The sequence below is a fragment of the Somniosus microcephalus genome, chromosome 33, assembly GCF_052327205.1.
Source record: "Somniosus microcephalus isolate GS21.2 chromosome 33, FLI_Smic_1.0, whole genome shotgun sequence".
Classification (NCBI taxonomy): Eukaryota; Metazoa; Chordata; class Chondrichthyes; order Squaliformes; family Somniosidae; genus Somniosus; species Somniosus microcephalus.
This window is the reverse complement of record NC_141019.1, coordinates 29,077,415-29,092,259: the sequence shown is the minus strand read 5'-3', so window position 1 is coordinate 29,092,259 and position 14,845 is coordinate 29,077,415. Positions and strand designations below refer to the sequence as shown.

Genomic DNA, 14,845 nt, shown 5'->3' with positions numbered 1-14,845 from the left:
TGCTATTTCTATGTGCAGCAGAACCTGGCTGCAATGCTGCAAGAGGTTTCATGACCTTCTCCACACAGGAAAAGTGAGTATTCCATCCCCATGACCCTCAATCTGATCCCCATTGCCTCTCATCACCAGCACTCTGCTTTGTCAAGCTCCTCCTGCACATCCCACTTCACCCTTACATCCCTGCACCCTTACCCATTCCCTCTCTCTCTATGTTCACATTCACTGAACCATTCGACTATGCAGCCCTCACACTCCCTATCACTGTGATGCAATGTCAACAACTTGCAACACACAGGGAGGGCCCTTGGTCTTGGCACCTCACTCCATCTTGGTCTCCTTCTAAGCATCTATGCTATGGATTCTCTACACGCACTCCTTCATTCTCACTCAAACACCACTTGTGTCTCTCATTGCAGGAAAAGAGAGCCCACAATAAGAGGGAAAGGGCGAGGACAGGAGGAGGGCCACCCTCAATACAATACAATACAATACAAATCGCTTTATTGGCATGATAAGGTACATCTTATGTTGCCAAAGCATCAAAATACATTTATGGTTGAACACATAAACGCGGTTCCATTCATACAGTGTATAAACAGGTATATCCCTGAGTTTATAAATATATTTTCGCCTTGTTTATATATACTCTTGTCTTAGTTTACTGGTTGTCCCTCTGTTCATGGCAAGCTGTAACATAGTGTGCCGCCAGTGTTACACAGCTTCTCTCCTCCCCCAGTAGGAATGGGAGTTTTTGGTTGTCAGTCAGATTTCTGAATTCAGGGCATATTTGTGAGAATTTTTGATAGAAATTCTCTCTGATGCCCTGATATTTTCCACAGGCTGTGAGGAAGTGCATCTCTGTCTCAACTACTCCCTGACTGCAGCCCAGCTCATCAATGCAGAGGAGGCGGCTCTGGAGGTCGTGGGAGTGGAGGACGATGCACAAGTGGGGGACGGACAGACGGGCGCATCACAGCAAGCTGGTGACAGAATAGTTTTGCATCTCTCTCATTGACATTGCATGAGTGACTGATAATGATTCTGATGCTCTAACAGATTGAGTTATGATCATCTGCACAATTCAATGTGCGTGCAACTTATCTCACATCTCTCTTTCCTTTACTCCCCCACAGGACCATCGAGAGCACCCGTCCCCACTGTCCAAGAGGAGCAGCCTGAGCCTGAAGACTCCTCGGAGGAAGCTGCAACCTCTGAGGGCGCAGCATCAGCAGAATTCAGTGCACCCAGCACCAGCGCAGACACTCACACCTCGGTGGGACCTTCGCGAGATAGAGTAGTGTTGTCACCTGGTGTATCACAGATCACAAGTGTGCATCAGCAGATGCTGGAGACAGGGACAGCAGGGGAGAGTCCTTGTCGGAGGGCGCAGGACTCTCCCAGCTCGGCTCAGCTGCATGTCGACCCTGTGTCTCCGGGTCCATCCAGAAGGAGAGCGGTGCTGGAACTCCAGGAACAGGTGCAGGAGTCTCTGGCAGGTTTTGTCTCCAGGGTCGCTGCGAGTGTGGAGCTAATGGAGGAGTCCATCGCTAACACGAGTAGAGCCTTTGTGGAGGCATTGGCGCATGAACGCATCACCATGGAAAGGATGGCTACCTCCGTGGTAAGGCTGGCTACGGTAGAGGAGAGGATGGCTACAGTAGAGGAGAGGATGGCTACGGCCATGGAGGAGCTTAGCCGCCAGGGTATTGAAAACATGGTGATTGTTCAGAATAGACTGACATCTCTTGAGGAGCGATGGTCAGCTATTAAGCATACAAACCAGACCTTCATGGAAGTCCTCTGGAGTAGGACTTCCAGTGCAGAAATGGGTCCTCATGGCCCCCCTGAAGTGCAGCAAGGTGCTGTCAAGCCTCTTGCTAGCTCTGAAGTGGGGCTGACCCATGAGAGGAATGTTGGTGGCAGAGAACAAGGAAGTGGGGGCTCCTCTCCAAGTGCTCACACTCCCATGCCACTGCAAAGCCCTCGGTCAGAGCCCCACCAGAGTCCTCACCCAACTGAGATGGTCGTCTCAGCCCCTGCACAGCCGCAGGAGCAGCAGACTGTTGCCGAGCCCTCACAGGCTCGCAACCCCAGAGGACGCCCGCCAAAGGTGTCGACACAGGAGCAGCAAGAAAGTGAGCAAGGGGTCGCCACATCTGCTGAAGCCACAGGGGAAGCACCACGTAGGAGCACGCGTAAGAGGAAAATAATGCACAAGTAGTCACAAGGGTAGTCACTTGGGTGTCCTGTTGTGTTTACTTTTGAAAAGCCATCCATGAATTGTGATGATAAACAAATTTGATGGCAAACTGTTGAAGTTGTGGCCTGTGTCATTTCGCAAATGGGACCTCCACATTGAGGCCTTAGGGTGACTTGCAATTGTCAGTATGGAGGTCAGAGTGATAGGAATCCACAGGTTCTTGTCCATTGTCGATGCTCTGGTAAGAAGGTGCATTGAAAACGTGTTTGATTGTGTAGGCTAACCAAATCTGGCCAAGATGAGTGCGTCCCTTGCATCCTGGGCAGCAATGTGCTCGCGTGCTGGTGCTGCTGGTTGATGCGCCTCCGCAACCTGTTTGTTGTCGGTGTCCTCCTCATCCTCCTCATCGGAGGAGGCTATGCGATCAGCCACTTGTACCTCAGACAGCTGCAAGCCACGATGCTGTGCCATGTTGTGAAGTGCACAGCAGACCACGACGATTCTGGAGACCCTGGCTGCTGAGTACTGCAGGGCTCCACCTGATCTATCAAGGCATCTGAATCGCATCTTCAGCAAGCGATGATTTGCTCGATTATGGATCTGGTGGAAATGTGGCTGGAGTTGTAGCGCTCCTCAGCGTCGTTGCAAGGGCTCCTCAACGGCGTCATTAGCCACGTCTTCAGGGGATAGCCCTTGTCTCCAAGTAGCCATCCGAAAAGTTGGTCTGGCGGACTGAAGAGCAGAGGCACACTAGACTGGCACAGGATGAAGGAGTCATGGCAACTGCCAGGGTACTTGGCGCAAACATGCAAAATGTCCTTATTGTGGTCACACACCAGTTGTACGTTGAGGGAGTGGAAGCCCTTGCGGTTGACAAAAATACCTGGATTGTGATGGGGTGCCTTAAGGGCCACATGTGTGCAGTCAATGATGCCCTGCACCCTTGGAAAGCCTGCCAGATTGGCAAACCCAACCACACGCGCGGTTACACTTGCTTGATCCTTGGAGAAGTCGATGTAATTGTGCGCGATGGCAAAGAGGGCATCGGTTACCTGCGTGATGCAAGTGTGTGCGGCCGCCTGGGAGACGCCGCTGATGTCTGCTGCTGATCCCTGGAATGAGCCTGAAGCAAAAAGGTTGAGTGCGGTGGTGACTTTAACGGCCACTGGTAAGGGGTGTCCACCGGGTCCTCTGGGCTCCAGGTCTTGTTGCAGCATTGCGCAGATGTCAGCGACTACCTCTCGCGAAAGTCTGAGCCTCCTTTGGCACTGCTGCTCAGTCATGTTGAGGTAGCTGATCCTCTGTCTGTAGACTCTGTTTTGGGGGTATCTCCTGCGCCGACATGCTTCCATGCGCTGGCGCCTTCTGGCCTGTGCAGCTTCAGGTGGGTGAGCAGTAGCTTGGAGCTCCTATTGTTGCTCCTGCCGTTGGTGCTGCTGTTGTTCAGGGTTCTGCTGCTGCTGCGGCTGGTCTTCGTCCGAATCTGATGTCCAGGAGGAAAGGAAATAAATGGTTCCCATGCTTCTGGTATATACCTCAGTTGAGGAAGCGCTCAGTCAATGTGGGGAGAGGGGTTTCCCAGGAGGATGGGTGTCAGGCTCCAAACTTCCAGAACAATGAGTAGGCCTGCTAAAAGATCCCCCAGACCTGAGACAACAAAGTTCTGCCCCTGCAAATTATCATCGGTGAAAACTCCTTTTTAATGGTGGAGCTGCAGCTGTTAGTAAGTCATCCACTTGTGAGGCCGCCAGGATTAATTGGCGTGTTCCAGAGGAGACGTGCAGCACGGGGGAAATGTCTTAAATTCAGAAAGGCCTCTCAAAATGGGATTATAGAGACAATTAACTGGTAGTTAAGGGCCGTAAGGGCCTATCCCGCCTCTTGGAGGCGGGATGGAAACGGGGTCTGAAAGCACGATTGTGGGAAAATTGCTCGGAGGCGGGATCAGAGCCGCCCGCCATTTTTAGCGATTTTTACAACTCACACGCCTCCATTCCTGCCTCCTCGGGCCTGGCAAAATCGAGCCCAAAGTTGTTCTGAAATGGATTAGGGCTAAACTTCAGAAAATCTGCAATTCAGGAAGACTATGATTTGTTACATCTTCTAAAATTGAAAGAGCATGTTAATTTTACTTAATTTTTAAATAGATGATTTTTGTTCTTGTACTAACACAATTTGCACTCAAAATGCAATTTGTTTTAAACTGAAATCACTCCAAAGGTTACATCTGGATTGGACTGATTTGATTTTCTAATTCGGTGCGAAGCTCACACTGATTAGGATTATCATTGAGATCTGCTGTATTTGTTCACCTGTATAGTGCCTTTAGTATTAGTACCTTGTGAGTTAATATTCTACACTGTCAGTGAAGTGAGCTGTTGTAAAATGCTACATTGGAATTTATTGTAAATTTGCACAATAATGAACTGCTCTGAGTCAACACAGGGTTAGTCCTCAGAGGGCAAAAGTCCTCTGGATTTAATCAGAGACAACACTCCATTGTCTGGTAAGCATGTGCTAAAGTACCTCCTATTTCAAAGTTGCCTGTTTCTCCCTCTTACTACTTTGGTCTCTTGAGGTTTTATAACATATGTTAAGTTCTTAAGTTTGTTACCTTTATGTAAATAAAACAAGACAAAGTTTATGCTTGAAGAGGGGAGGTTTATCCCTCTTAAATTGTGAGCCAACCATTTTCAGAGGCCTACCTGAATCAAATCTGCCTGGGGAATATACCGTTTAAAGCCTGTGTGCTGGTAAGTAGGAATCCAGATTGTATTGAGCTGGCACGGCAGTGTTAATGTTGAGGTGAGTTCCCTGTTATTGAGAAATCTGTAAGCAGCAGTAATGCAGTGGAATCTTGTTCTGTGTAATACGTTGCGGCAAAGAGAAAACTTGTTTATAATCGGACTTTTCTGAGAGAGAGTTGCATCATTACTCCAACTGGTAGAGTACGGTGCGTGTCCACACTGCGGTCAGGAGGATGCTGGCAATGTACTTACACATTTTATGGTTGTTGTGTGCTCACTGTGCTGCTGAGGAGCTCCCGGAACCTGCTATCTGCCTAGCGAGGGATCAAACCCACACTTCACAGCTTTCTAATGACCAACTAATGATTATTTTCTTGGGGGTGGGTCAGGTAAATGGGATCTCTTTGGATTCAAAGTGGCTCTAAAGATGATGCATCTGGTGGGGAAAGTTCAGAACCAAGACAACCCTCTGTGGCAGACTCAGTAACCTGATACCTAACCAAGATGGTCTGCAGTACTCCAGAGCACTGTTGATGATTTCCAGCATTTTCTGTTGTTATTTCGGATTTCCAACATCTGCAGTATTTTGCTATCGTACTGTTGATGATTAACCAGCCAGCCTGGCTCACTAATGGAACCTGGAGGGGTTTATCCTTCCTACTCAGCTTCAGATAACCCTGCAAGCAAAGGTCCCGACAGTTAATCAGTCCTGGCTGGACAAGCAGCAGAAAGCTTACCAATGCTCTGTACTGGTAACCTGTGTGGTTTTAACCAGTTGAATTCCAGCAGTATCCCTGCACACAGTTGAGGTTCCCTAAAACTTGAGTCCTGCCAAACTGTGTCCAAGGTCTGTAGACTTACGCAAGTATGGCATGTCCCTACATGGAGAGAGTATATGCTCCATACTTAAGCATATAAAAATCCTGTGTGAATTTCTCAGCCCTGGGGGGAGGGCGCAGGTGGAAATTGTAGTAAAAAATAGTAGTTCAAAAACAAACGCAAGGGAAGAGAGTAGAGTAACAGTCAGAAATTGTGCTTTAGGCACTACATGTAGAGGGGAAACTAAAAGATGTAAAGTGATTAAACCAGGAGAGAGAACTGGCAAGTAGCTCATGGGCTTCTTTGTCTCGAAGATTGAGACCATCCGTTCAGCTGCCTCCGCCACTTCCCTTCCTTCCCCTAGCCCACCGTGCAATATTTCCTCTAAGGTTCACCCCTTCCCTAGCCCTGAACTCACAGCTTTCTCCAGTTTCTCTCCGATCTCCCCTCATGACCTCTCCGCGCTCATCTTGTCCATGAGACCCACTTCCTGCTCCCTCGACCCAATTCCCACCAAACTGCTGACCACCCAGGAAGGGAAGTGGCAGCGGCAGCTGAACGGATGGTCTCAATCTTCGAGACAAAGAAGTCAGACAATTTAGAGGCCGTGGAGGGGATGAGAGAAATGGTAGTGAGGTAGAGCTGGGTGTTGTCAGTGTACATTTGGAAACTGACTTATGTTTTCGGATGATGTTGCCAAGGGGCAACATGTAGATGAGAAATAGGAGGGGGCCAAGGATAAATCCTTGGGGGACACCAGAGGTAACGATGCAGGAGCGGGAAGAGAAGCCGTTGCAGGTGATTCTCTGGCTACAATTAGATAGATAAGAATGGAACCAGGCGAGTGCAGTCGCACCCAGCTGGACAACGGTGGAGAGGTGTTGGAGACGGATGGAGTGTCAAAGGCTGCAGACAAGTCAAGAAGGACGAGGAGGAATAGTTTACCTTTGTCACAGTCACAAACGATGTCATTTGTGACTTTGATGAGAGCTGTTTCGGTACTGTGGAAAGGGCGGAAACCTGATGGGAGGGATTCAAACATGGAATTGCGGGAAAGATGGGCACGGATTTAGGAGGCGACAACACGTTCAAGGACTTTGGAGAGGAAAGGGAGGTTGGAGATGGGGCGGTAGTTTGCAAGGACGGAGAGGTCAGGTGTTGGTTTTTTGAGGAGAGGGTGATGACGACAGATTTGAGGGAGTGGGGGACAGTACCTGAGGGGAGAGAACCGTTCACAATATCAGCTAACATGGGAGCCAGAAAAGGAAGTTGGGTGGTCAGCAGTTTGGTGGGAATAGGGTCGAGGGAGCAGGAAGTGGATCTCATGGACAAGATGAACGCAGAGAGGCCATGAGGGGAGATCGGAGAGAAACTGGAGAAAGCTGTGAGTTCAGGGCTAGGGCAGGGGTGAACCTTAGAGGAAATTTTGCACGGTGGGCTAGGGGAAGGAAGGGAAGTGGCAGAGGCAGCTGAACGGATGGTCTCAATCTTTGAGACAAAGAAGTCCATGAGCTCCTCACACTTGTTGTCAGAGGTGAGGGTGGAGGAAACAGGGGAGAGGGGTTTAAGAAGATTGTTAGCAGTAGAGAATAGGAGCCTATCTGGAGTACTGTGAGCAGTTCTGGGAACCACACCTTAGGAAGTGACATGAATCTTGTTATTCATGTGGAAATGACTTATGAAATGATACTGGGCGGCCTGCTGGTGGCGCTGTCCAGGGAGAGTATAAATACTCGGGCATGGGCCCAGCTTGCTCAGGACATTCTTTAACAGGAACTAGTGAAGGACACAACTAGATCTCCATGTTGAAAAACAGTTGATTAAAGCCTTGTTTAATACTTAGACCAAGTGCCCAGTAGTTTTCTTCTGTCAATTTAATCAACTGCAACCCGCTCCACGCTCTGAGTGATTTGGGAACAGACAGCTATGATTCAAACTGTAGAAGGGAACTCGGACATAGTAATCAATCCATCATGGAGAAACTACTCAGACCTGCCCATCTTGACCTGGACCTGAATTCACTTACAGCTGCTAAGGTATGGAAACACTGGTATCGTACCTTTAGCAACTTCCTCAGGGTGTGTGGTGAGAATGTTCCTGATAAATTAGAGATACTTGCCAATTATGTATTCTTATTCATTTTGTCTTTCTGCAGATCGTGTGAAATGAAAATCTAGGCTAAAGACATGCTCCAAACATGAACCTAAACAATGATATGGACTGATCCATCAAATTATCTGCTGAACTTTTAGCTTATTAAATAGAGGCTACAACAGAAACTTCCTAATCCATATTAATCAGCAAGTCTCAATAGCAGTGTTTGGTGGTATCTCATTTAGACCTTGGAGATGGCAAAGAGTCTGCTGATCACTTATGTCCTTTGGTCATTTGGTGGACCTTTTGGTTTCCATCACATCTACCTTGGGAGAGATAGTCATGCCTTACTATGGATGGTATCATTTGGTGGATTTGGGGTAGGGTGGATTCGGGAATTTTGGCGATTGCCAAAGTACGTGCAAAATGCAAACGCACGCTACAAGAAGATCCAAAGAAAAAGAGATCCACAACCGCCAATGAGCATTATTCGTGTTTTGGGCCAAATTGCAGTTGGGGTTTATTTTGGTATTATCGCTCTCATAAGTCTATCATCATTAAGTAGTTTCTACATCATGGCATTGCCACTTGCAATCACACTGGGCGTTCACCTTGTAGCCAATGTTGGTGAGGAAACCTCCAATATAAAGACAACAATGATAGCTTCATTCATTACGTCCCCCATATTCTACGGAAGACCCGTCGCGACAGTACCCATCAGTATTGTTGCCAGTATTACATCTATGCAACACCGTCACTACAAGACTCCAAGTGACACAGAAGACAACCTGAGTGTGCGACTCTACAGACTAGGTCTAGCTTGGTTGGCTTTCACAATGCCAATCTCCTACTGCGTGTTCCACAATACCACAGTTACAGTTACATACATCGCAGACACCATCAGCCTTATCCTAGACTCAGTCCAAATATTCCCATGGGTCAGTAGTATTCTTGAGTCTGCATTCCTCCTTCCATATCACACATGGAAGCTGTTTACCGGTGGGATTGGATTAAGCTATGGATACAACCAGGAGTGGGCAAAGCTATTTGCATCTATCTCTGCCATACAGAATGAAAGGAAAAGGTTAGCATATGAGGTAATTACAAACAAACAGATAATACTAATTGATCCAAACTGCATTATCCTCATCCAGTTCTCTACCTGTTCTTTATTTTCCCCCAACATTCTCACTGTCTTCATACTATGGCCTAGAAATTTGACCGGGATCAGTGTGGTGGTGGGTGGGGGGTGGGGGTGTGGGGTGGGGGGGGGTTCCGGTTTTCTGTACAGGAAGGGGTGTTGCTTTTCAGGGTGAGGAATTAATTCTTGAGGGGCGGGGGTGTGTGGTTGCCCAAGTTTCTTTGCAGCAGAGGAGGCAGAGGGGGATGCCAAAATTCCATCTTAATGGGGATGGGGAGGAAGAGGATGGAGTTTCTTGCCAGTAAAGGCGGGGGGGGGGGGGAGGGGGGGAGGGGTGGTGGTGGGCTATGAGCGTAGGGTTGCCGATCTTAATTGTCACAGAGTCCGTTCTAGGAAGTTTTAGCATAGCATTCGCTAGCACTAGGGTCCATTTTTGGATTTCAGACATTTGTGTCGGGGGAGTTTGAAACATGCCTGTAGACCTTACCACTTTCCATGCCAGTGGACTATGCAAACTGTCTTTCCTTGTCTATGGGACCATTGGATGAATTAATATTCTTCATGACTGTCAGTGAGCATTGGGTGCTGGTATTATGAGGAAATGGATTACTTATAGAAGGAGAATCAGGAAGTTTTAATTCAGCTTCCTGATTGTTGACAATCCCTTTATAGTTCGTATCAAGGTTAATTAAATGCGGTTCTGCTGTTGACGGCTTTTCTCCAAAAAAGTACCGCTGGGGATATCTGGTGGTTTTTTTGCCGATAGGACAAAGTTTTAGCTAAAGGATGGGTTTCAAAGTTCATTTGGAGAATAGTAACTAAAATAATCAGGATAAATGCCACTTTCAAATGTCTGGGGGGCAGTGTGGGTGAGGAGATTGCAGCAGCCTGTCATGTAAGGTTACATTTACAGATCCAGCTACTGATACAGTACCTTTAAAATCGTGAGGCCACTCACAAGCCCTGATTTCAACCTAAAGCTCCTCGTGGGAACAGGGTGGGTTTGGGTCGGAGTGTAAAATCGGACAGTGTAAAACGGGCGTCCGACCTGAACCTGTCCTGTTTTCACCAGGCGGGTTAGGTTGAAATCGGAGCTAAAGTTTTTAATATATAACTAGTTGAACTCTTGTGGCATTGCACGCGGGGAGTCAAATTCAAGGGCACTTTTCGGGAGAGGAAGGGGCAGAGGAAAAGAAGAGGGGTAAAAGAGAGAAAGGGGAAAGAGCAGAGAGGAAAGGCTATTACAAATCAAATGGGCTCATCAGTGTTAGATTAATATCATTTGAAGCTACTCCTTCCAAGACAGTTTAGAGTTTAATCCACTATTTACCACAGATCTAAAATGGCTAAATGCCTGATCTCAGCCATGCCACTGTGGGTGAAACACTGAACAGAGGCGAGATGCTTTCCCAAAGGAAGAGAGGGAGAATGAAAGGAAGATTCACCAGGCTGGTGTTGTATTGGTAGAGGCCTAGGAGCTCTATGGGATTCTTGCAACAATAGTGAGATCCAATTTACTTTTAACATTTTAATCCATTGTTCACATTTTATCTCTGATAGTCTAGAAAGAAGGGGATATATGCAACTGTGTGGTGAATATGTATAATCAGAAATAGGATGTTTATACCCCAGGGTGTCTGTCAGTCTGTGGCATATTTTGTGATGATTCAATTGAAAGCTTTTGCTTCTTTGCACTAAAAGGAGGGGGTGAATTCCCTCTTTTAACGTATAATTGGAGAATGCATGTTTTTCTCTGCAATGAGCGGCCCATTAAAAAAGATGAATTCTCAGAAATTGCAGTTTTGAAGATGTACATTCCTGTGATTTTGTTAGCCAATTGTTAATTACAGAACCAGCCATTCTCCCATTTTTAATTTAAAAAAAGGTATTTCAACTACCCTCTCCCAGATGTGTTCCTCGATTAAAAAATCTGGCACCATCTGGCTGAAATTAAGAAAAGGCACAAAGTATGTGATTCATTATGATATCATTTTCCTAATCCTGGATAGATCAGATCCTCCCTGGCTTTGTAGGGGACACAATGCAATTGTAAGTAATGTAATGACATAGCTTAGACTGCATACAGGCCTTGCTGAGTTACATTTTTCTCAATGAATATTTGTAATTTTTTAAAAAATTTCAGGTGCTGGGATTACATGAGGAAGCGACTTTAGAAGAGATCAACAAAAGTTACAGAGAGCTGGTGAAACACTGGCATCCTGACCACAACAGACACAATTTAAATGAAGCAGAACAACAATTCCTTGAGATCCAGGCAGCATATGAAGTGCTTGCAAAAAACAAGCAAGGAGAGACACTTTAAAGCTGCAGCACCATTTACAAAGCATCCGTGCAAACTGATTTTACAAGTTATGGCTGTTTCCAATACAGTATAAGTTTGTTAGAATTGTGGTGGTGAAGGAGGGAGAACAAGGGGCTGTGTCCCCTAAATTTTCAATCATTGTTCTTTATTCTTTAGGTTATTTGGTGTGCTTATGCCCCATTTGTATTACAGCCCCCTACAGAGGTTGCATTCAGTTTAAATCAAGATAGTCAGATAAGAATGTGATCGCCTAGGGTTCTTATTTACAGCTGCCCAAATTTAGTTCATTCACCAGGCACTATTAAGTTGGCAGGCCAAGATGTTTCCTCTCCCAAACAGGAGATCCACCTCATCAATGAACACCAGCCTGACAGGAACTTCTACTTTGGAGCCTGGGCCAACTCTGAAGATAAGCAGTAGGTGGGAGTCTTTATTTTGAACACAGGAAATAACTATTCTAGTGAATCCATTTTTAAATCTGAAATTTTAAGATGGCTTCCTTTTTATCTGGTTTACCTGCATTGAAATTTTTAACTGAAGGGTGACTTTTTCAGGTTCTCCATTAATACAACAACTTGCATTTATATAGCGCCTTTAACGTAGAAAAACGACCCAAGGCACCAGAGACACACAGGGAAAAAATGGACAACAGCATATCTCAATCACACAACAGGTGGCAAATATTTCAGTGTTAAAATTTTTGCTAACAGACTCTGCAAAGTGTGCAAAACAATTACCTGCCCTTTAGGACATTTGTCCAGACACTGACAGCATGCAAACCTGAGTGACATTTCCCTTCTGACAATTCAAAGTGCTGTGTGTTGAAATTTTCTCAAATTATTAGCAAATTACCCATCCCTAACTTTACTAATACCTTTCCAACCTCTGTTTCCTCTCCAAAGCCCTTTAAACGTGTTGTCACCTCCTAAATACATGCCCATCTTTCTCGCAACTCCATGTTTGAACTTCTTCAAACAGCTATTAGCCTCTGCCACAGCACTTAAATGGCCTTAATCAAAGTCACTAATTAATTCCACTGTGACTGTGGTAAACTATCCCTCCTTTTCCTTCTTGACCTGTCTGCAACCTTTGACACAGTTGACCACACTATCCTCCTCCAACGCCTCTCCTCCATCGTCCAGGTGAGTGGGACTGCCCTCGCCTGGTTCCACTCTTACCTATCCAGTCGTAGTCAGAGAATTTCCTGCAATGGCTTCTCTTCCCACTCCTGTACCATTGCCTCTGGAGTTCCCCAAGGATCTATCCTGGGTCCCCTCCTATTTCTCATCTACATGCTGCCACCCAGCAACATCATCTGAAAACACATTAGGTTCCACATGTACGCTAATGACACCCAGCTCGATCTCACCACCACCACCTCTCTCGAACCCTCCACTGTCTCTGTGTTGGCTGACTGCTGTCCAACATCCAGTCCTGGATGAGCGAAATTTCCTCAATTAAACATTGGGAAGACCGGAGCCATTATCTTCAGTCCCGCCACAAACTCCGTTCCAACTTCCAAAAGACAGTGTCAGCCACCCAAAGGAAAACAATGCTATCACACTTTTTATTCGTATATAGCAACAGAAATATTGTGCAAGTAAATCACAAATATAGAAAAATATAGAAATCTGATTACAAATGGATAGAAATCTGATGTCCTCACTGACCCCATGGGAGCCCTTCACTGACCCCAGATTAAAATCTTACGTTACTACACTAAAAGGTGGTGCTGTCTCGAGGTGAACTTTGGCGATGGATTGACTAGAACTAGTGTGCTGTACATTGAAACAGATTTTCTCAGAATACTGTATGCTTGGATCGAGGTTCCATAATTCAGTGTCATGTTTGGATAAGGTGAATGGGAAGTGATTTTATATGTTACAATTCTTTATTTGCATCAGTCTGGAGTTGACTGTATTGTTTTGTAACTTTTTTGCTTAGTCAACTTGTCAGCTGTGCCAAATTAATCTTGTAAGAAAATACAGTTTAACCTGGTAATTATTATACAATTCCAAAAAATCAGGCCATTTCCTCTTTCCATCTGTATAAATAATCCTGTTTACATCAGAACAGAGTCTGCTCAATGTCATACATTTTTCTAGGCTAAGATTATTCAGCTAATGTGAATAAAATATACGGTCCAAAGCAGCCAAGCAACACGTGCAAGTGAGCACCATACCCAGGCATGGCAGCACCTTTGTAACAGTTTAACATTAACTATATAATTCTTCAAAAATATTTGCTTGGACTTTCTGTCTGTAGCATCAGGACAAATTGTTCGATCAACAGTACATGAGTACCTGATTGTGCAAGGCACCAATGCTTTTTATTGGTCATGCTTCGAACTGCAAATGTACCAGTGCGTGCCCATATTGATTGTCCTCCAGATCCTAATTGTACTTCTACTAGAAATGAGCAAAGCAATCACATTTTTACTCCACTTTCAGAGAATGCACTGGCTTGTAGCTGAATGTCTTCTGCACCTTCAAAAATGTTTACCATGGATCATTTACAAAGCACGGGTGCCATCTGCTGGTAAGCAACAGATGCGCATAAGCAAAAGTTCTCCAGTGGTGAAGACTACATGTGCCAGTACATACTCCCTTGCAATATACCTTAATATCTAAGAAATTCAACAGAGCTCCTCCCCTCCCCCTCAATGGCTCAACAATGTTATCCGCTGGGTAGTTGAGCCATAAGACCAAGAAGGTCCCAGATTTGATCCCTGGTCTATGCTGTGTTAGCTGATGTCTACCAGAGCTGCTTTAGGGGTGCCACAATTAGCCTCAGCGTCCCAGGATTAAGTAGGAGAAAAAAAATCAGCCTGGGTTTCCCATGCATGAGGAGAGGATCAGGCATGGCTGTGGTGCTCCCTATAATCAAATATTCTGCCAACACTGACCATCAAGGCTCAACAATAACAACTTGTATTTATATCACGCCTTTAATGTAGTAAAACATCCCAAGGCATTTCACAGAAGTGTTATCAAACAAAATTTGACACCGAGCCACAGAGGAGATATTAGGGCAGATTGGTCAAAGAGATAGGTTTTAAGGAGCATCTTAAAGGAGGAAAGAGAGGTCAAGATGTTTAGGGAGGGAATTCCAGAGCTTAGGGCTTCGGCAGCTGAAGCCACGGCCGCCAATGATAGAGCGATTAAAATCGGGGATGCGCAAGAGGCCAGAATTGGAGGAGCACAGATATCTCTGAGGGTTGCAGGAGTTGGAGGAGGTTACAGAGATAGGGAGGGGCACGGTCATGGAGGGATTTGAAAACAAGGATGAGAATTTTTAAATCGAGGCGTTGCTTAACCGGAAGCCAATGTAGGTCAGCAAAACACAGGGGTGATGGGTAAATGGGACTTGGTGCGAGTTAGGACACGGGCAGCAGAGTTTTGGATGAGTTTAAGTTTATGGAGGGTGGAAGATGGGAGGTCGGCCAGGAGTGTGTTGGAATAGTCAAGTCTGGAGGTAACAAAGGCATGGATGAGGGTTTCAGCAGCAGATGAGCTGAGGCA

At 45.9% G+C, this 14,845-nt stretch overlaps 1 protein-coding gene across 2 annotated transcripts; it reads left to right on the top strand.

The window, feature by feature from the left end:
• Positions 1-4,671: 4,671 nt before the first annotated feature.
• Positions 4,672-13,397, top strand: dnajc22 (DnaJ (Hsp40) homolog, subfamily C, member 22). Of its 2 annotated transcripts, none has more exons than XM_085972844.1 (3): positions 4,672-4,706; positions 7,922-8,957; positions 11,145-13,397. In XM_085972844.1, exons 2-3 carry the CDS (start codon positions 8,115-8,117, stop codon positions 11,322-11,324), a joined length of 1,023 nt encoding a protein of 340 aa, XP_085828970.1. In that variant the 5' UTR covers positions 4,672-4,706; positions 7,922-8,114; the 3' UTR covers positions 11,325-13,397. The 2 variants fall into 2 exon arrangements, with proteins under 2 accessions (XP_085828970.1, XP_085828971.1); XM_085972845.1 differs by having other exon boundaries at positions 7,922-8,944; positions 11,145-11,228.
• Positions 13,398-14,845: the final 1,448 nt, after the last annotated feature.

Coding starts and splice junctions, on each gene's coding strand:
- dnajc22 (XM_085972844.1), top strand. CDS start 8,115: ATGGCAAAGAGTCTGCTGATCACTTATGTCCTTTGGTCATTTGGTGGA. Junction 8,958..11,144: donor GGAAAAGGTTAGCATATGAG/GTAATTACAAAC, acceptor AAAAAATTTCAG/GTGCTGGGATTACATGAGGA.